The sequence below is a fragment of the Lepidochelys olivacea genome (genome assembly GCF_965140295.1).
Source record: "Lepidochelys olivacea isolate rLepOli2 genome assembly, chromosome: 1".
Taxonomy (NCBI): Eukaryota; Metazoa; Chordata; order Testudines; family Cheloniidae; genus Lepidochelys; species Lepidochelys olivacea.
The window spans coordinates 12,347,655-12,370,221 of record NC_140411.1 but is presented as its reverse complement, the minus strand read 5'-3'; the positions used below and the strand labels follow the sequence as shown (position 1 = coordinate 12,370,221).

General features: G+C 43.3%; 1 protein-coding gene across 2 annotated transcripts in view; it reads right to left on the bottom strand.

Moving 5' to 3' along the window:
• Positions 1-19,615, bottom strand: part of POLD3 (DNA polymerase delta 3, accessory subunit) — a 39,977-nt gene extending 20,362 nt beyond the window's left edge. Inside the window, exons 1-7 of one of the 2 annotated variants that reach the window (XM_084617555.1) lie at positions 19,431-19,615; positions 16,387-16,442; positions 14,644-14,746; positions 11,873-11,912; positions 10,143-10,275; positions 6,869-7,133; positions 1,534-1,606 (exon numbers count right to left, since the gene is read on the bottom strand). In XM_084617555.1, the coding sequence (XP_084473681.1) occupies positions 1,534-1,606; positions 6,869-7,133; positions 10,143-10,275; positions 11,873-11,912; positions 14,644-14,746; positions 16,387-16,442; positions 19,431-19,490 (730 nt within the window). In that variant the 5' untranslated portion in view covers positions 19,491-19,615. The remainder of the gene's footprint in view (positions 1-1,533; positions 1,607-6,868; positions 7,134-10,142; positions 10,276-11,872; positions 11,913-14,643; positions 14,747-16,386; positions 16,443-19,430) is intronic. The other variant, XM_084617556.1, reaches the window with a different exon arrangement.
• Between the last annotated feature and the right edge of the window lie 2,952 nt (positions 19,616-22,567).

The window sequence follows — 22,567 nt, the reverse complement described above, 5'->3', positions numbered from 1 at the left end:
TACACCAGCAGTCTAACCACAATGCCTTGATTTCACTCAGCAGCCTTAAATGTATACTGAATAGGAGAGATGACAAGCTAAAACCCACATCTTAGATACTTCAAGGAGTAAGAGTAAATATTCAACAACTGAGTCAACAAAACCTCACGATCAATGGGATCAGAGACTGCTGACAGTCTAATAAAATTGCCATCAGCATCTTTCTGGCACCCATCCTTTGGCTCATGCTGAATCAAGCCGTCAGTTGGATGAAGGTCCATCAAAAATGTGCCAGCTGCTTCATCTAGCAAAATTTCAGTGATCCTAGCTAGGTAATGCATCTCACCTATGACACAAAATGTCTATCCGCATGTTGAGCAGCAAAAGTCAGAGGACCCAATCATTGTTTGTCACTGCCAGAGACTTGAGATAAAGTTTCTGAGGCTAGGGAAGACAGATATTAGTTCCCAAGAGCCAAGTTTCTCTCAGCCCCCTTGTTCCTGGCAATGCTGCTTCATCCTTTCAGTCACCAGACAAAGGTCATTGAAGGGGTGTATTCGCAGGAGCTCAGTACCAGGGTAGTAATAGCACACCACACATGGCAACAAAGTAGAGGAAGAAAGTCATTTATTCCAAATTAGTTACCTTTCCATTTTATGTCAGCTTCTCCACTTTTTAGAACGTGTTCTTCTGATCTTGGGCTCTTTGTAGATATTAAGTATTTAATTGGATTCATGGTAATAACTGTTCATATAATTTTAAAGTTTATGATGACAATCTCCTCACCTTACACTGTCATACTTAACAAAACAAAGACTTACAATGGAACCTTAAGCGGATCTCTATCGCTATGATCAGACACTACTCTAATATCATTTATTAAATGCTCCGTGCCAGATCCTGCACTGTGCAAAATCCAGGAGATGTGTTTCATAGCAACACTACCAATATCACCCCCAGCTTTGTTCCAGAAACACCTCCTTGGCTCCTCCTACTTTCCTTGCTACATTTGAAGAAAGTCTGACACGTTTGTTCCCCAAACCCTTTCCTTTCAGAATCTTCACAATTTCACTTAGAAAAATCTCCCTCATTCATCCATTCCAATTGTCCGCTCTTTATTATCCCACAAATGATCTGAATTCCAAGACCAGCTACCTCTTCCTCCTTTGCTTTTTTTCTCAAATCACTACCACTAACACACACTGTGTATAGCAGTTTTCAGGAACTATTTTCAAGGAGTCAGTTCTCCTGCCCAAATATGCTCATTTTAAATCAAAAATTTTATGCAATAAAAATTCCTCCTGTGTTAAAAATCTGTATGACAAGTGTCAGCCCAATTGATCTCCACCTAGTAAGTTTTTAGTATAGGAATATTCCACTTACAACTCTCCTATATAGCAAAGAATACACACTTGTTATCATCCATATTTTAACTGCTTCAATACTTTACGTAAACAATGATTTCCTAATGTTCCAAAGTAGTTCCTTACTACAATTAGCCCACCCATTACCACAATGATTTCCGGAGACAGATGCATATAATATCATGCTTACTCATGGCAGCTTTTCCAAAGAAGTTGCTCATTGCATTCCCTTTGGGTGAAGTTTTGCTGCTTACTGTAGTTGCCTGGAAGTAAAGGTAAGAGAAACTGTAAGAGTTTTTCATACACTATTTTAATTCTTGTGTTTACTAGAATTTTCACAAGACCTCCACCAAACCTGGCACATGCAGCCTTCAAAATACATAGTACTGCAGTCTCTAGATACATAAAACTCACTAAAACAACATACTAATTTTTTTCTTTTCAACAGCATGTTTATGGGAAAACAAAGACTGAATTTCTCCATTGCAGAGACTTAATGTTTCAGGGAACTGTTAAAGGAGCATGGAACTTTTCACTCTTAGGTCACTGGTTCAAGGTCAACCCAGATCGCAAAGTCATTCCCATCTGATGGCTGTTCAGCATCATTTACTAAATAAGTTGTTGGGGTTCAGACCAATTCCCAGTGAACAAATGTTCATATCGTAAAACGCCACTACCACAATTTGCATTGATTGACAAAAGACCACCCAAAGACTGAAAGGGGCGTGGAGACTAGGCTACCCCATTTCACTGACACACTGGCAGAACAGTGTAAAGGAGCTTGCACTTCCACTACTCATGCTATACCTGTTCTGTAAACATACCCAATCTGCAGGGTAAGAGTTTTAAAAGTGCCAATGGGCATTAGATGCCAGAGTCTCATTGACTTTCAATGCCCAACTCCCTTAGTCTCCAAGATCATCAAGCTAGCGTATTTCACCATCCCTAAATTCACTTTGAACCAATGTATGTTAAATTATGAAAACATAGACATTGTGAAGCTACGATAACCATTTTTTAAAAAAAATATCCATTTATCTGTCATAGTGTTTTAAAAATCTATCAACACTACTCTAAATTAAGGTCTAATCTTCCTGCTATTCCTCTTTTTTTTATTTATTTTTTTAAATGTCTCAATACTATGAGTATCCTACCTTTCTCAGAAGAAACAGGGGATAAGAGTATTTTGGGCACGTGAAAAGCCAGCTGCAAATGCCTCTCTCAGAGTCCAAACTTTAATGACCCTAACATAAGTTATCATCTAGGGAGAGCTCATGGATACTCTTTAGGTTCATATTCCACTAACTGCTAGGCACTACAAAGGGCAGGAACTTCAGCTGGCATAAATTGGCATCGTTCTACTGGGCATAATAACTTAAAATTTGGGGGCCTTAGTCATCACTATTTAAGTATTGCCCTGACATCAAGACTTTTCAGAAAAGATAGGACAGAGGGCTGAGAGAATAAAAAAAACCTCAAAGTCTAACAGCAAGGTTTCGTCAAACTTTCCACATAGACTGAGTTTCTTCAGCCTTTCACCAGAGTGTACTATTGGTGCAGCCGAAGAGACTTCCCTTTTTCCGTCTGTGAATGAATAAACTAAAAATGGATACTAAATATTAAGATACTACATTGTGTTGCCAGATCGAAGTCAAATGAAAAACAGAGAACCAGCCTGCATCAACAACTGCAATTAAATGAAGTTATCTGTGTAAAACGGAAGTCAACTATAAATGATACAACTTTGGTCAAAATGTAGAAAACTTTAATGACACGGTTTAACTCAGGGGAAAATCTGTTAGAGAAAGGGGGTTGCATTCATATTGATTTCTTGTAGTTTAGTGAAAAGTGAAGAAGCAAGGCTAATATTTGCAATCAAACATGCTTATGCTATCAAGTTAGTGAAATACTTCTGTGTTGAAAGAGGCAGTAAATAAAAAAAGACGGAAGTAATATGTTATGAAGACATTTGATCGCAAAGTAGAATAATCAGAACTGTACGGATCAATGAAGCACAGACTCAGCTGAGCCATATTTACAAAGGTCCCACCACTGTTAAAATAAGAAGTGGAAGATTTATACAGCTGTACCAGCCTGCTAGGGAGCAACTGTTCTTTAAGTGACTTTGAATTGTATAATGGACTGTTAAAACAAGTTTAAAGAATGCCGAGGGACTTTGTATTAGCAATAGGAACTTAGAACTGGACATTTCAGCAGCTAGCAAAGCATTGATGGAGACAGTGCAACCTGAGCAAGCATAACAGCAAAGCTGGCCAAGGGAGGCACCACAGAGGGGCCCATGGAAAGTGAGGTAAGTTATGGAGGTAAGTTGCTGACCAGAACAAACCATCCAGTGTTTAATGTATGTCCCAAGGTGATTGTACCAACAGCTATGACCAACTTGTCTTACGCAAGCTGCTATGACAAGATGTTTTGCACAAAGAGTTATTGTGTACCAAATGACTGGAGGATAGCTAATGTGACGCCAATTTTTAAAAAGGGCTCCAGAGGTGATCCCAGAAATTACAGGCCAATAAGCCTGACTTCAGTATCAGACAAACTGGTTGAAACTACAGTAAAGAACAGAATTCTCAGACACATAGATGAACATAATGTTGGAGGAAGAGTCAACATGGTTTTTGTAAAGGGAAATCATGCCTCACCAATCCTCTAGAACTCTTTGCGGGGGTCAACAAGCACGTAGACAAGGGGGATCCAGTGGATATAGTGTACTTATATTTTCAAAAAGCTTTTGACAAGGTTCCTCACCAAAAGCTCTTAAGCAAAGTAAACTGTCATGGGATAAGAACGAAGGTCCTCTCATGGATTAGTAACTGGTTAAAAGATAGGAAACAAAGGGTAGGAATAAATGGTCGGTTTTCAGAATGGAGAGATGTAAACAGTGGTGTCCCCCAGGAGTCTGTACTGGGACCAGTCCTGTTCAACATATTAAAAAATGATCTGGAAAAAGGGATAAACAGTGACGTGGCAACTTTGCAGATGATACAAAACTACTCAAGTTAGCTAAGTCCCAAGCAGACTGAGAATAGCTGCAAAAAGATCTCACAAAACTGGGTGACTGGGCAACAAAATGGCAGATGAAATTCAATGTTGATAAATGCAAAGTAATGCACATTGGAAAACATAATCCTAACTATACATATAAAATGCTGGGTTCTAAATTTAGCTGTTACCACTCAAGAAAGATCTTGGGAGTAATCGCGGATAGTTCTCTGAAAACATCCACTCAGTGTGTAGCGGCAATCAAAAAAGTGAACAGAACATTGGGAACCATTAAGAAAGGAATAGATAAGACAACAGAAAATATACTGCCCCTATATAAATCCAAAATATGCCCACATCTTGAATACTGAGTGCAGATGTGGTCACCCCATCTCAAAAAAGATATACTGGAATTGAAAAAGGGTCAGAAAAGGGCAACAAAAATGATCAGGGGAGTGGAATGGCTTCCGTATGAGGAGGGATTAATAAAATTGGGACTTTTCAGCTTGGAAAAGAGACGAATAAAGGGGAATAAGACAGAGAGCTATAAAATCATGACTGGTGTGTAGAAAGTAAAAAAGAAAGTGTTATTTACACCTTCTCATCACATGAGAACTAGGGGTCACCAAATGAAATTAATAGGCAGCAGGTTTAAAACAAACAAAAGGAAGTATTTCTACACACAAGGCACAGTCAACCTGTGGAACTCTTTGCCAGAGGATGTTGTGAAGGCCAAGACTATAACAGGGTTCAAAAAAGAACTAGATAAGTTTATGGAGGATAGGTCCATCAACGGCTGTTAACCAGAATGGGCAGGGATGCTGTCCCTAGCCCCTGTTTGCCAGAAGCTGGGAATGAGCGACAGGGGATGGATCACTTGATGATTACCTGTTCTGTTCATTCCCTCTGGAGCACCTGGTATTGGCCACTGTGGGAAGATCGGATATTAGGCTAGCTGGACCTTTGGTCTGACCCAGTATGGCCGTTCTTATGTTCTAAAACCCTGCAAAATTCCAGCCCCACTTGTGAAAACTCAAAGGTGATGTCTCACTTCCTGATCAGATGGTGAGAGAGAACAACTCTCATTTTTGATTGGACATTTTGAATCTTTGGCAGAAGTATGGTCACCATCTCATTGGTCCACACCAGCACCTCCAAAACCAGGAGTCAAGCAGGACCACCCAGTAGAAATGGGATAAAACGACCTGTCTCCTGCATCACATCACTTTCTGAAAGCCAAAGACATCAGGAAGGTAGAAGACTGGGGTCCTGGGGGTGACATCAAATACTATCTTGTATAGGAACCTTTCCATGTCATTTTCTATTTTGCAGCAATTCAGGTTGCCTGTTAGAGCACTGGGAAGACTTGTCTGTTCTTTCCTCCACCTGCATTTGCAATGTCAACAGTGAACAGTGAGCTGAAAGCTGACAGCTGAGGAAAAGTCTGATAAGTAATACAGTTCTTCTTAGTTGACTGATTACTGAAATTGGATACAAATTAGTAAGGAAGTATTCATGGTTGGGCATGAGCGTTAAAGAGTGTTGAGTGTCACAGTTACAGTGTGTGTCCTTGTTTTGTAAAAGGTTCCAATCAGCTTTGTTGTAAAGTATCTTTGAAACTAAACAAATTACAGTTGTTAACCAAGATTGTAAAACGGTGTACACATCTACCACAGTTAAGTTTCATACTGCCTTTTGAGTTCTAAGTGTACACAGACATAAAATGAGATCAAGTATGTAAGCCTCTTAAAGTGCACTCAGTGTATACAGTTTGTTATAAATGTAGGAGTTTATGCTGGGTAGTTAGGAGTATTAATCAGATCCTAGGGCTAATACAATTTGTGGGGATGTGAGTTAAAAGGATTGACTATGATAGAGTCATTGGGAAGGAGACCTTAATGAACTGGATGTAAGTAACTGACCAAACTGCCTCATACTTTAGCTTTGGATTGTACTTCCTCTCTTGTGTTAGCAACACTGGAGTTGATAAAAAACTGGCACAAGGGAGGCTCTATTTTGAGGAATTTTGGGCTTGTCTTTACATACAGTAATTGCAGCTGCACCACTGTAACACTTTAGTCAAGACACTACCTAAGGCAACAAGAGAGCTTCTCCTGTTGGCACAGTTAATCCATCTCCCCGAGAAGTGGTAGCTATGTCGACAAGAGAAGCTTTCCCGTCAACATAGCGCTGTCTACACCGGAGGTTAAATAGGTACAACTACGTCACTCAGAGATGTGGATTTTTCACACCCCTGAGAGACGTAGCTATACCAATATCAGTTTGTAGTGTAGACCTGGCCTTCGTAAAAAAAAAAAAAATCTGAACAAAGTCACCTTCCCAAGATAGTGGTTTATTGTGTGTTAACACAAGCACAGTATTCTTGGGCGACAATGAGGCTAGAATTCGAAGCAATGGGAGGGGGTTGCCACTGAAAAAATTTTATTTAGATTGAAGAGTAAAAGAGAAGTCAGTAAGGCTATTATCCAAACAAATTGCCAAAGGATGTTGAGGTAACTTACAATTGTTGTCTCTTTGGACTCTGGTTTAGTTTCTTTATTTGTGTCTTGGGATTTGGAAGCTGATTTTGTAGCAAACATTCCCATGATCCCTTTGGGCTGAGGGGAGGGCTGTTTAGCAGTTGATGAGACATGACCATTGACTGTAGGCACATTGACAGCATGTGTGTCATTTGGTGTCTGGGAATCAGCCTGTGCAGACGTCTGAACTTGAGGAACTTCAGCTGACGTCCTGGGGACTGCAGCGGCACACTGAATGGCACTAAACCTGGGTGATGAAGTGAAAAATTTAATTAGCACTTTAACGTCTTATTTTCCACCTCACTTTCCTCTCTAGTAGTGTCTTACTTTCCTGGTTTTATATTATACTGTTATGGGGAAAAGGAGCAATTTAATTCAGGCATGGACTACAAAGAAAAGCTAGCAGAGAGTTAAGAGTGGGAGAGATCACACTGAAATGATCATTTGAACATGTCAGCAGGGGTTGAAGCATTAAAATACAAAACAAGCTGATCAAATTTCATTGAGGAAAAACACTTGTCATTACACAGTGGGAAAAGGGGAGGGAAAGCAGCAATTTTATTCCTAAATTGGTTACATTTGTATTACCAGTGAATCACTTGCTAAAGCTTTCCATATAAATGTAATAATATTTTGTAAATATATTTCATCTGACAGTCTACAACACGAATGATCTTATTTTCAGAATTTCTAATGCACCCCTCACAGTAGTAGCCAAGCTTCACGAACCACCCTGTGAAATAGCTAAGTATTATAGATTGAGCCATACTATCCAAGTGGCTCAGAGGACATCCAAAGCATTTGGAGACTCAGTACACAAAAGTTATTTCTATGCACATTTTGGATATAAGGAACACATCCTTATATGATCTGAAATTTGGTTGACAGGGGACACTGAGTCGCAGAAGGTAAATATTTGCTCAAGGTTACAAAGCAATTCACTAACAGGTCCTGAATCCTTATCCCCTTTGTGAACCACCAGATCAACTCCCAGCCTGATTTTGTTTTGAAACACCAAAGCACTATGGGAGCTGATAAGAACTGCACTTTCTGATTTATCCAATTAACTCATCATGGAGTATTTTTATTTACATAAGAAATAAAAAACAAACAAACAATCTCATACCATTCCACTACTGTGACTTAGCACTGTATAAGCACAGCTCATAATTAATTTCACATTAAGTAGAAACTAACATACACTAACAAACAACATAGTCACTAACCTAGTTTAAGGTTGCGAGAGGACATACCCAGTCCACCCAAAACCTTACAAGCATTGAAATAAGAAGGGAAAAGATGTGTGCATTCCTTTCCACCTTCATTTGCCTTCAAAACTAACAATAACACACTCCAACACCCCATAAAGCTTTCACTTTAGATGCCATCTCCAGACACCCATAAGTAATACATACCCCAACTTCATCAATTTCACAGCAAAATGCAAAACTTTAACAGTCAACTCTCATTCACTTACATCAATTATATCAATGGGTCAGCATATCTGACCATCACAAATTCCATATATTTGGGAAGTTAATCTGCCTTAACACTGCAGATGTCACTGTTAAGGTTTTGCATCTGCACTACACCTTAATGAGGAGCAGTGCGATTACCCCAAATTAAAACCCATTACCCACTGACTTCAATGGCCTTTGGATCAGGCCCAAAGTCCACAGGACTGTTTTCATGTTGAAAACCAGCTGTAAGATTTTTTTGCTTTTTGTGTGTGCGCGTTAAAACCCAATAGCTGACTACTACATTAATACAATTTTCAGAAAGAGGAAACACATCAGTCTAAATTTATTCTAATTAGCTCACAAATTAACAAGCTACAATGATAAAATGGAGAAGAATATCTTATTCCTCTGCTATGCCCAACCAGTTCAGCTCATAATAACAAGTATTGCCTGCAGTGTAAGTCATCTCTGAATTACAGGCTACGTGTTTTAAATTCAGCTAGAAAATTCAGCACCAAGACACCGCATGGATTTAAAAACAAGTTTTAGAGAGAGTTATTTTAAAGTTCTATATGGCCTAAACCTTAGCAATTTTTAAGTCAGAAACATGGATTTACACCAAGATACAGATTTCACTGCAGAGGGTGCCCTAGGACAGTGCTTCTCAAGCTATCTGATGTGGGGGACCGGCGATTTTTTTTCCCCCAATGTGCGCACAGACCAGCAGCCGATGGCTCGCGGACCGGACCACCACTTTGAGTAGCACTGCCCGAGGATACATTAATATCAAAGTATGGCAACTATGGCCAAACTTTGTACATTTTAATTGGACCATAATTTTCTATCATTTACTATGGTGCTTGCTATCATCTACTCAGGAAAAACAACTCTGCCTGCGCCCCCCTGAGCTACAGAACATTGGCTGGGATAGTAAACATTCTCTTGTAGGTAGCTGCTTTGCAAATGCCTATCTATTTTAGGATTTGTACTGCTGCCTATCACTTTGGTAGCGGAGTGCCTTCCACATGAAATAGATTGGCCATAGGAAAGTCCCTAGTGGATTTCATGGCACGATCAGCTATCACTATGGAAACTAAATTCACTCTAATTTGCCCAGGTGTACAAAGAAAAAAGTATACAACAGGTGTTTGTAAAACAGAGGTGCATAAATACAACGGAGACAGTAATTCCACAAGAGGCTCAAATGTGGAGTCATTATCTAATAGCTGTCTGGAGGCCTATTTAAAGTTACTTTGGTGGCCTCAATCCAGTCCCTTGCCGACCTGACAGAAATCACCTTCACAACTGGCATTACTTGGCCCCCTGCTATCAATCTCAGAAAGGAAAAAGGATTAACCAGCCATGGAGACAGAATTCCCCTCAATTCAGGGGTGATCCCTTTCCCAATCAGGTATGGGGAAGGCTTGCACTGCCTTTGCCCAGACTATCTGTTCTGTACAAAAGGACATCATTTTCCAGGGCACCTTTTCGGGAGGCAGCATGCTCCAGACGACAGAGCACAGGAGTGGGAGTCAAGAGACCTGGGTTCTATCTGAGACTTTGCCCTTGACTTAATAGGCAACCTAATAGGCACGTCACTGCACGTTTCTGGACATCAGTTTCAATTTGCCTTTCTGACAGACAGAGTAACAACGCAGACTCGTTTTTGTAAAACACTGAGTTCTACTGATGAAGAGTGCTATATAAATGCAACTCATCAGCCCCACATTCAAACAATTTTAAAAGGAAAAGGGGGTCCAAGAAGAATGTTCATATGATAGCACTGCTTAACTCACTTGCTGCAGTTCTGCAGGTTTGTCTTGACGATATCATAGTCTGTATTGTAGAGGGGCCCGCTGTCCTTCAGCATGGCTTTCTGAATGCTGTAGACATGCACACTAGCAATCATGGCTAGCTTAGACTTCATTGCTGAAAATCAACAGGAAAGCCCTTCATTAGCACAGCCAGCCTCAATCGAAGATGACAGAAAAGCTGAAGAGCGGTGTGTTTGATACCCGGTTCTAACTTTGAGAAAGTATTCTTGGATCTTAGTACCACCCATTTTTAACCTACCCACTGACTCAGAATTCAGGCTTCCACAAGCACATCAAACCTGTTCTCCACTCTACAGTGGCTTCTCACGGAATACTAAGTAAATTCCAAAGTCTCCATCCTAATCTTCCAGGTGCTCCGTGGCCTGGATCCAGGATATCTAAGAGACTGCCTAAAGCGCTGGGCTGAAGGCTGTGGTTGACAACTCTCCTCTTGCACAATGGAACTTTCTATCTTAAGGGTAAAGTTTATCTGAGTGGGAGACAGAGCTGTCATGGAGGCTATTCCCGGGCTGTGAAATGAACTCTCATTAGAATTATGGACCATCATAAACTTCAACACCTTCCACTCCAAGTTCAACGCATATTTTTGATCTGCCTTCTTTAACATGGGTCTATTTTAGGAGCATATGTGCGAGATTCTGTGGCCTGGGATGTGCAGGAGGTCAGACTGCATGATCACGATGGTCCCATCTGGCTTTGAAGTCTAATATAAATGCATAGCAACATGCACATAAAGACAACAACTACAGAAAAAACCCTATCAAAACAACACGCTCCACCATACACACAACTCTCTCCCTGGAGAGAGGATGAGAGAACAAAACAAGTGGCAATGTACTACTGGAAGGCGTTCAGATTACAAGAATGGAATAGTTATGAAAAATCCCATGTTAGACTTGTTAAGTTTTGGTTTTCAACAGTGAAATGACAAAAGCCTGACTAGTGAAGCTGGAATGTTAGTACTGAGGCATTTGCAGACTCAACTGAACAATGAAAATAGTGGTATATTATCTGATGCCAAAGTCATCAGATGGAAATTAATAATGGCCTGTAGTCCTAAGCATTTAGGCTGAGATTCATCAGATCTCACAGGCAGGGTTAGGTTCAGACAGTTGGATGAAAAACTGTCAGCAAATTACTATAGCTGCTTCAGAAAGCGATGTTAGCAGTTTAGTAAGTAGCACTTCCCATTCAGCACTGAATCAAACTTCCCTGCATGGGGTTATGGGACATTAAGACACTTGTGGCTAATGAAGAACCCCACTGCACTTCCCAGAAAGTAGGGCTGTTGGCCCCAGTGTTCTGATTCGGCCTAAGCTCCCCTTATAGTTTCACAGTCAGATTCAGTATTCTTCCCTTGCCATCCTAACATGTTGTGAGGTGTTGCTGTGCACAGTTCCAGTACTGCTACATTCCAGCCTAGTGGCAGCTGCCTCAGTGACAGGTGAAGTGATCCCTTGCTCCATAAAAGAAGTGCTACCTAAAAATCAGTTACTAAGCTACAAGTTTGAGAAGTTGTGCTGATATGGGCTCAGATTCTAAAGGTTCTGGGAAAAAGCGAATACACCTGAATCCAATAATTTGATTAAAATACCCGAAGACAGCGTGTACAGATGGGCAATGTTTTTGTTGACATTATTCCTTCAGAGAAAAAAAAAGTTATAAAAATCATAATTCCCGAAATCACCTACCTTCCAGTTTATCCTCTCTCACTACTGCAACCTTGTGGCACTGTAAAGAAATGACAGGTTTCAGAGTAACAGCCGTGTTAGTCTGTATTCACAAAAAGAAAAGGAGTGCTTGTGGCACCTTAGAGACTAACCAATTTATTTGAGCATAAGCTTTCGTGAGCTACAGCTCACTTCATCAGTATGCATCCGATGAAGTGAGCTGTAGCTCACGAAAGCTTATGCTCAAATAAATTGGTTAGTCTCTAAGGTGCCACAAGCACTCCTTTTCTTTTTGTAAAGAAATGATAATTTATCACAATGAGGAACCAAGGTCTTGAAATTTAAAGAAAACAAAATACATGGTCAATGGATATTCAATGCGGCTTTATAGTAGCACAAAACTCGATCGTGGCTCTGTCATAATAGTCTTTTGGGGCCTTGTAGGCCTACTTTCCTGGGGCAATATCCCCCAAATCACTACAACATTGGAGAAACACCCAATCCTCCATCTCTGGCGGCAGCAGATGAAGCAGTAACGGAACAGCTGCCCAAATGCATTAAAGAACAATTGTGCAGCACGGTACGTGTGCACAAGCTAAGGTAGCAGACATATGGCTGTGCCAGGAACAAATCTGATGCATTGACCCATGTTAGTTGTAAACATTTAAGATGATGGACACATTACAGTTAACATGGTTAGCGCAGACAAGGTCTTATACAATGAGAAATTGAGCATTCATCCAACAGCCAGAGACACAGATCCAGGGAAACGTATTCCACAATGTGCATGTAATTCCTGATTTGAGATCCACTGATGAAAAACTCTGTGTAAGAGCCAAGTATTATTATTGTGTACAGCTGGATTACCATGTAAAGATGATTGCAATCCATGCAAAGAATATCAGAATTCATGGGTCGGACAACATTAACCAATTGTGTGTTCATTCAATACCCACAAACAGACAGTCGAAGTGGGAGGAAAGAGAAATCTGGGAACAGTCTAAGAGCCAAGGATAGAAAAGCAGCAGTCTGAGCCATCCCTTGAGGGTTGGAAAAGGTAGTGAGCAGTGTGATAACAGTAAAAGGAGCATGTAGTGAATAAAATAGGATACTATGAAGAGAGATCTATGAGGTATTCAATTTCCATCTCTCCACTCAAGTAATTCTTGCAGTGTTAAATCTACAGCCCTGCAGCAGCCCCTCCTGAGAGGAGTCAGTATTGCAAGATCATCAGGAACTCTCAAATTAAGAAACAATGTTTAATGTAAAATGCCATGACACAAGCTCATTAGTCTCCTCCACATTAAATAACCTTGTGTCAGATAAAGCCTCATCTATTCCAAAACCTATCATTTCTTCCAAGACCAGGCCTTCTCTTTAAATTCCTACAGCTCCTCTCTGGGCTTCTCTCAAAACTTGTTATTTTCCCCCCCATGCAGCACTTACAAAATGCTGCTCCTAAGTATTATCTTCTTTGCGTGTCACTCTAATTGCATGTTATAATATTTCCCAGAATGGATAAAAATATTTTTTTAAATTATAAATGGATGTTCTATATTTAAATTAAATACATTTTAATTTTAAAAAATAAACTTGTTTAAAACTAAATTTGACATTATGACAGCCTACAATCTATGGTAAGATGTACATTTACTGTAATCTATTCAAATCACGTAAATGAATAAAAAAATGCTGCATCAATGAGCCCTCCCCAAATTTATGAATTAACGTATTCTGTTTTATTCGTTATATACAGACACGGGGAAAACCTATCTTTAACTTCCAAGGTCATCTTAAGCTTTATAACTATGTCAAAAGGTTACGTACAGCATTAGTAAATATCTGTAGTATTTAGTCTTTACAATAGAACAAATCCTGGTATTACTTTTTTTTCAAATGCAAGTAGTTTCAATTTTTGCTGCACAGAAAAGCTTTGGCCCGAATTACTTTGGGTTTCAGTTTAGCGAGCAGGCACAGAACTAATATTTTCTTCATTTGGTCGAGCTCGTTCAAAGTTGAGGAACTGGTTAGAAGTTCAAAAAGCAGCAAAGCTTTTTTTCCCTCTTCTAATCTATGGATAAACCTGTGGGGTGAGGACGAGATCTACTAATTTTAAAAACATGAAGGACATGGGATCAGATTTTCAAATGTATTTAGGCATCTAAAGTGGGATTTTCAAAAGCAACTAAGCAATTTAGGCTCCTAACCCCCATTAGTTTCAATGGGAGATAGGCACTTAACCTACTTAGGTGCCTCGTGGGAGTCACTGTCTGCATCTTTAGGTGCTTACTTTTGCAAATCTGGCCCAGCGTGACCAGACAACTCTGCAATTCACTAACTACAGTTAATAATTCCTTTGTTTAATAAATATTAGTGAGTTTTAAATGCAAAACATGTCTCGTTAAGCTTATTTTTTTCCACCTTATGTATCCAGCACATTTAAGGTAATTTTATATAACCAGTTTAAAAAAAGGAAAAAGAAAACACTGGTTTTGTGCATTTTAATTGACAGTGTAATATCAACAGAATAAAACCCTGTTTTGTTATCAAGGTATTATCAAAACATGGTCAATATAATTCCTTCCCCAGTCTGTCGTTTTGTCTGTCAGATTGCAAGCTCATTGGACAGAGACTGCACCTTCTTTTATGGTCATATAAATCTAGCACATTGTGGGCACCACCAGAAATAAACAACAGTAAAAGCAGTAATAGAGTTGTTGCGCCAAAGATTACAGAACAAGGCAGGACACAGAGAAACAAGGCACACACAATTGAGGGAGTTGAGTACTCACAATGTGTCCATTTTGAATGAGATTTCCTGCCACTAAATAGGTGACATGCAGTTGAGCTCCTGAATTCTCCTTTCGCTTCCTTTCTACATAGTCATACAGCATCCTGTACAACAAGAGAAACGAATGTTAACCACCTGGAAGGAAAAGAACTCTTCACCCTATCATCTACCAATTCCCACTGATTTATGTGATATTCATGGGATTGATAACAGTAAAATGTTCTGAACTCACTAAACATGTTTACTTCTTCTGAAGAGCTCTGTGTAGCTCAAAAACTTGTCTCTCTCACCAACAGAAGTTGGTCCAATAAAAGACATTACCTCACCCGCACTGTCTCCCTAATATCCTGGGACTGACACAGCTAAAACACTCCATAGTTCTATCTAGGCATTTATACCTTGCCTATCATTAGGATATTAAAGGCTCTGTTCACATAATACACATACTGAACTACCAGTTCCTGTTTTGTATGCCCTCACCTCACGTCACAAAACCGGGTTTAGACAAATTTGTGTGTGTGTGCGTCTGTCTGATTTTTATATTATATATACATACATACATACAGTGAATTGCTCTGTGTGTATTTGTATTTATTGGGATACTTATGGATACCAAAGTGATGGAATCCATATAAGATGGAATCGAAACATCTCCCATTTATGTTTTATCTAACTAGCTCCTCTTCACCTTAATCTTCCTGTCTCATCCCAAGGAGTACTTTTTTCATTCACCGTAGAACACAGCCCAGCCCCCAGAACATCTAAATACTCAAATGGGGTCCTCTGTCCATCCTCAAGACCGTATTCATCCAAGATTAGGAATGGGTCTCTGGGCCATTCCTTGGCCCTCCCCCTCCATGGTGGGAAGCAGGAACCTAGGACTCTCACTGGCCACTTATAGCCTACCCTGAGAAGTCGATGTACAGACCACTTCCCAACAAACTTCCTAGAGGAATCATATGGCTCCTGTAAGTACCACACCAATGACTTTAATGGACAATTATGTACTTCAAGGAATGTAAGTTATTTTCACACTCCTAGAAAATGAAGTACAAAGAGCTATGTTACTACAATGTTAAGGCTGAAAATTTACAGTGAAGTCTGGAAATGCCAAAAGGTTCTGATAGTAAAGTTAACTTGTCCATATTGCAAATATTTAGCTTTGGTTATATCTAGGCTGTTACGTGTAAGTATACAGTGAAGTGTGCATTTAACCCCCCGGATAGTGATTGCAAATATTTATTTGTAGAATGGGTCAGTTATAGTTGCTGTCAGTGACTTTTTGTATTTCCTGACTGTATTTTATATTTCCACCTTAATGCTGCATAATACAGGGGACCACAATCCTGAGATTAGATATGCAGAGGCAGCCTCTTACATCTGCACAGATCCAATTGCAGGACTGGGCCATAGCTTGTAAAACGCTTTGAGACCTTTCAGCAAGAGAGGACCTATACACATTCCTACACTAATACAATTCTAAGATTATCATTTCCTACATAACATTCACACCTATTATATAAAGCTATAAAAAGGGCCTAATTAAGATCTCTTTCTAAAGCAATACTTGCTTAAGTGAGGCATGAATAAGGCATGTTAAATACAATCCTAAATAAGTATCTGAAAGAAAACACAGGACTTTACATCTTTCTGGAAAAGATTGGATTTAATTTTTTAATCAAAACCACCAACTAATTAGGCATTGCCACTGAATAAAAGGCTTGTGGTATACACAGATACTCACTGCTTAGCCTGGTTGACATGAACCCCCAGGGTGAAGCTCAGCCATTTGTATGTAACCTGTAACAAAAAAAATTGCACAGGTCAGTGGCTTTCAATCTGAATTCATGACGCACACAAAACCCCATTCAGTGACGCACTAAATCCCACCAGCCTTTGAGGAGACTAAGAAATGGAGAGAGGAAGCAATTTGCCTAAGTGTGTTGTACCATGCTGAGCACACTAGTAGTGCTTAAAAAATATTTAAGAAGCTACCTCTACCTAAATGGTGCATATTTGTGAATGTTGTTTTGAAACCTCTAAGAATGGCAGTGATATAGCCAATGACGTTCAGAAAGCAACACATGGACATTGCTGAGTTGACGTTTCCAAAGGAGAGAAGAAAATAAAACAAACCCCAATATATAACTGTGAAAAGTGGCTGCTGTTCACGCAACACTGCTATCAAGGACACTCCAAGGGTGTGATGGATTCACCATAACTGGCACATTAAATCAAGACTGGGACTTAAAAAAAAAAACAAAACAAAACATAAGCTCTAGTTCAAACAGCAATTATGGGGGGGTAGGGATGGGGTATTCCAGGGCCTGGGTTATACAGGTCAGACTGGATGATCACAGTGGTCCCTTCTGGCCTTGGAATCTATGGCAAAGATTGCCATGGCTCTCTTTGGGTCTCATGCACAGGACAAACTCCAGTTATGTTACAGGTGCTGCGGCATAGCATGGCAACTTCATGGCTTCTGCTCACTGGCTCTACCACTGAACTGTTATGTGACCCCGGATAAATCATCTGCTTGTGTCTGTTTTCCCTCCCTCCTGTCTATTAAGACTAATGTACTCAGGGCAGGGCCTGACATTGGGGGCTGGTGTACATCTGTTTTTATACAGGTTTAATTTAAGTATCAGTTTAGATGCTTAAGTTTACTGAAATAAGCTGTAAATTATATAAGCACCTTCATAACAGTATAACTGTGTCCACACTATGGGGATGCACCAGTTTAACTACATCTATTTCTAAAACAATATAGTTAAATTGGTACAAAATCTGTGTGTAGACAAGTCCTTACTGCGTTTCTGTACAGTGCCAACCATAATAGGGCTTAAGTATTTTTGTAATACAAGGAAATTATAATAGCCATACTCATCAGCTGTAGGACTAGTTGGAGTACGAGTTAAGGTTGTATAACTGTTTCCATTCTAAATCTGATTTCAGTCACTTGTAACTTTCACCTTTTGGACTGAACTTTTCCTCATTTGTCTCTGACCTATGGTGATTTTAGGAACATGATTTTAGCAAAAACAGTTCATCTACTGGGGAGGACAAGAAAAATTGGAAAAAATACTTTATAACAAAATTAATGTTACAACAGTTCTCTACAGTCAAAATAGTTGACTAGAAAACTGCATGACGGTAGCTCTCCCGAAGAAGTGCCCTCTTTTAATTATTCCAATAAAACTGGTATTGATTTGACCGAGTTGTGTGCCTTGAAAGTTAAGTGCTGCACAAGCGGCAGTATATTTTTATCTAAGATGACACCAAGGTTGTAGCGCCAAGGAATGCCCTGCCCTGTCCAAGGTTTCTGCATTATGCGGGGGTCATGCAAGCGCTGCAGGAAATGCTGTTCAGCAGGTAAAATGTTCCCCATGTTCAAAAGGGACGCAGGGTCAGTCAGAGTCCTGCCCCACCTACATTCCCATACCGCTAGGTTGCAGTTGTGCTGTTCCTTCCTAAATATGACAGAGATGGAGCTTGCCACAGAGCTGGTCTAACACGGGGAGGTGGCGTGGGGGAGAGCCTGGGTGCTATGAGCTTGTCCTAACGGGGCTCTCGAGCCCAGCGCTGCTGCTTCTAGGAGTCATGGAATCCCGCCCGCTGCACTGCCACCTCCTCCCCGCCCCCCTCCAGTGCCTCCCCCACCCCTCAACTCCCCTCCCCCACCACCCCCTGCCCATCCCCACCCCGTCTCACCCTTCCCCCGCCCCCATCCCCCGCCACCCCCCGCCCGTGTCCCCATCCCCCAACTCCCCTCCCCCAACCCCCCTGCCCATCCCCACCCCGTCTCACCCTTCCCCCACCCCCATCCCGTGTCCCCATCCCCCAACTCCCCTCCCCCACCACCCCCTGCCCATCCCCACCCCGTCTCACCCTTCCCCCGCCCCCATCCCCCGCCACCCCCCGCCCGTGTCCCCATCCCCGTGTCCCCATCCCCCAACTCCCCTCCCCCAACCCCCCTGCCCATCCCCACCCCGTCTCACCCTTCCCCTTCCCCCGCCCCATCCCCCGCCCGTGTCCCCATCCCCCAACTCCCCTCCCCCACCACCCCCTGCCCATCCCCACCCCGTCTCACCCTTCCCCCGCCCCCATCCCCCGCCACCCCCCGCCCGTGTCCCCATCCCCCAACTCCCCTCCCCCACCCCCCCTGCCCATCCCCACCCCGTCTCACCCTTCCCCTTCCCCCGCCCCCATCCCCCGCCCGTGTCCCCATCCCCCAACTCCCCTCCCCCACCACCCCCTGCCCATCCCCACCCCGTCTCACCCTTCCCATTCCCCCGCCCGTGTCCCCATCCCCGTGTCCCCATCCCCCAACTCCCCTCCCGCACCCCCCCTGCCCATCCCCACCCCGTCTCACCCTTCCCCTTCCCCCGCCCCCATCCCCCGCCCGTGTCCCCATCCCCCAACTCCCCTCCCCCACCACCCCGTCTCACCCTTCCCATTCCCCCGCCCGTGTCCCCATCCCCGTGTCCCCATCCCCCAACTCCCCTCCCGCACCCCCCCTGCCCATCCCCACCCCGTCTCACCCTTCCCATTCCCCCGCCCGTGTCCCCATCCCCGTGTCCCCATCCCCCAACTCCCCTCCCGCACCCCCCCTGCCCATCCCCACCCCGTCTCACCCTTCCCATTCCCCCGCCCGTGTCCCCATCCCCGTGTCCCCATCCCCCAACTCCCCTCCCGCACCATGCTCATCCCCTCAACGCCTCCCAGTTCCTCCTCCTACCCCAGCTTCCTGAATCCCAGCCCCAGCCCCAGCCCCGCCCCGTCTCTCACGATGCGGTTCTGGTCGGTGACGAACTCGTCGATGTTCTCCAGGTAGAGCTCGTCCTCCATGGTGCCGGGGCGCCAGCCGCGCCGCTTCCCGCGCGGATCAGCACCAGGCAAAGCAAGGCCCCGCCGCCGCCATAGCAACCTCCGGAGCGTGCTACGGCGGCCGCGCAGGGACAGAATTCGCCGTGCTAGTGTCGTGAGGCTGACGTCACACGCGCTGGACCCGCCCCCTGCCTTCCGGCCCGCCCCCTCCCCGCCCGTTTTTTACGGCGGCCGCGCGGCCCTTTCCGCTCCGCTGTCTGCTCGTGCGCGGGGCCGGGAACCAGTGACTCCCCGCCCCGAGCCTCTCGCCCCGAGCTCCACGGCCCGAGCCTCCCGCCCCGAGCCCCCAGTGACCCCAGCTCTGAGCCCCCCGCCTCGAGCCCCCTGCTGAACCCCGCCCAGAGCCTCCCGCCCAGAGCCCCCCGCTGACCCCCACCCCGAGCCCCCAGTGACCCGAGCCCTGAGCCCCCCGCTCTGACCCCCACCCCGAGCCCCCCAGTGACCCCAGCTCTGAGCCCCCCGCTCTGACCCCCACCCCGAGCCCCCCAGTGACCCCAGCTCTGAGTCCCCCGCTCTGACCCCCACCCCGAGCCCCCCAGTGACCCCAGCTCTGAGCTCCCGCTGCCCCCCCCGAGCTCCCCAATGACCCTCACCCTGAGCCTCTCAGTTTGAGCCCCCCAGTGACCCCTGCCCCGAGCCCCCAGTGACCACAGTCCTGAGCCTCCTGGTCTGAGCCCCTGAGTGACGCCCATCCCAAGCCCCCCAGTGACCCCTGTCCTGAGCCCCCTGGTCCAAGTCCCCCAGTGACCCCTGCCCCAAACCCCCCAGTGACCCCAGCTCTGAGGCCCCCACCCCGAGTCGCCCTGCTCAGAGCCCCCAGCACACCCACCCCCAACGATCCCAGTCCCCGCACCTTCCTAACCCCAATTATCCCAGCACCCCCTTCCTGAGCCTTGCCCCCCTAAAGACTCCCAGCCATGGCATCTTGCAGGGCCCCAAGCCACCCAGTGATCCTAGCTCCAAACATCCCCCTGCCTACCTACAGTTATCCCAGCTCTGAGCACCCCCCGCTGCCTTCAGCCCCCCCAACCCAGCCTCTTGCAAGGCCTGTAAACCACCATGGCAGTATCCCTAGTGATCCCAGTCCCGAGCCCCCTAACCTTCCCCAAATCCACCCACCTAACCCTCATGATCCCAGCCCCTCTCCTCCCTGCCCAACCCCATTCCACCCACCAGGAGGCATGAGGTTTAATTGCCCTTCCCAACATTTTGTTATTGTTAGTTATGATAACTGGATATCTATATAAATGTCCAATTCCCTTTTAAATATTGTTAACCTTCCTGTGGCAATGGGTTCCACAACCTAATTAGATGTGTGAAAAAGTTTTTCCCTTTGGCAGTTTTGAATTTCCCACGTTTTAATGTCTTTGAATGTCACAGACAGGTACTATGAGACAGAACAGAAATTCCCCATCTCCCTTCTCTAAACCATTTATTATTGTATATATTTGTATCATGACCCTTTTATTCGTCTCCTTTCTAACATACCAATTCTAATGTTTCCAACTTCTCTTCGTAGGAGAGTGTTTCCAGGCCTTGGATCACTCTCACCGCCTTCCTCTGAACCCCCTCTAACTCTGCAGTATCCTTTTTGAGAAGGGGTCACCAGTACGGCACACAGTATCCAAATGAAGCTGCACCATTGACTTAAATAAAGACATTAGAATATTCTCTGTATTATTCACAATATGCATCAGAACATTGTTTGCTTTGTTGACCGCACCCACACACGGAGCCAAGGTTCCCATTGAGCTGCCCACAGTGAGACCCAGATCTGTTTCATGATCTGATTCAGTTAATTTAGAACCCCGTAAAATATATCAGTAGTTTAATTTTTTTCTCTCTAATGTAGATTACACTGATTTAATTTGCCCTTGTGTTTCCTAGTCACCAAGCTTGTTTAGGTCTCTCTTAGGTTCCTTGCTGACCAATGTGGTCCTGACTGAGATAAATAACTGTTTCAGAGTAGCAGCCGTGTTAATCTGTATTCGCTGAAAGAAAAGGAGGACTTGTGGCACCTTAGAGACTAATAAATGCATCCGATGAAGTGAGCTGTAGCTCACGAAAGCTTATGCTCAAATAAATTAGTTAGTCTCTAAGGTGCCACAAGCCCTCCTTTTCTTTTTGCAAATAACTGAGTGTGTCATCTGCAAATTTTGCTACCTCACTGCTCACCTTACCCCCTTTCCAGATCATTCACAAATCTATTAAGCAACATGGGACTTAGTACAGAACCTTGAGATGCCTGCTGTTAACCTTATTCCTTAAGGAAAATTGACCATTTAATCCTACCCTTTACTTTCTCTCTCATTGCCAATTTGGATCCAAGCCAATACTTTCCTTTCATGCCATGACTACTTAGCTCTATGAGTAGCCCACTTGTGCAGGACTTTGTCAAAACTCCTATGGAAATCTAAATATATCAACCGGTTCCTTATTCCTTAGGTGAGTGACACAGTCAAAGAATTCTAAGACATAAGACACCGACAATTTTGTTTTGCAGAAACCTTGCTGGTTAGACCACATCATCTGATCTTCCAGGTTTTTGGTTATGCTGTTTATCATTTCAGCCAGTTTACCAGGAACAGATGTAAAGTTTACTGGTTTATAATTTTCCAGACCAGTCCTAGAGCATTTTTTAAATATAGATACATTTGCTGCCCTCCAAACCTCTGGAATGGTGGATGTTTTTAATGGGAGATTTTATACTTCTGTTAGCCATCAGTCACTTCATACTTAAGCTCCTTCAAAGTTGAGGCCTATGGACTTTTGGGGCGTTGTTTTTTTTACTAACCTTAGAGTGTTCAACTCTATTTCCAAAGAAACCTGGTTTCTTCCCTAAGAAGCATACCATCTACAGTAATTAACAACTACAATTCTTCCCTTGGAAGACAACAAAATATTAAAGTTTATAAAATGACTGATATACATGCAACATAGAAACTCTAGGAAGTTTAAACGCATTCAAAACAATGCTTTTGTCAATTTGGGTTTGTTGACATTATGCATGGCAAGTTATGGAGGTGCAAAAGTACAAA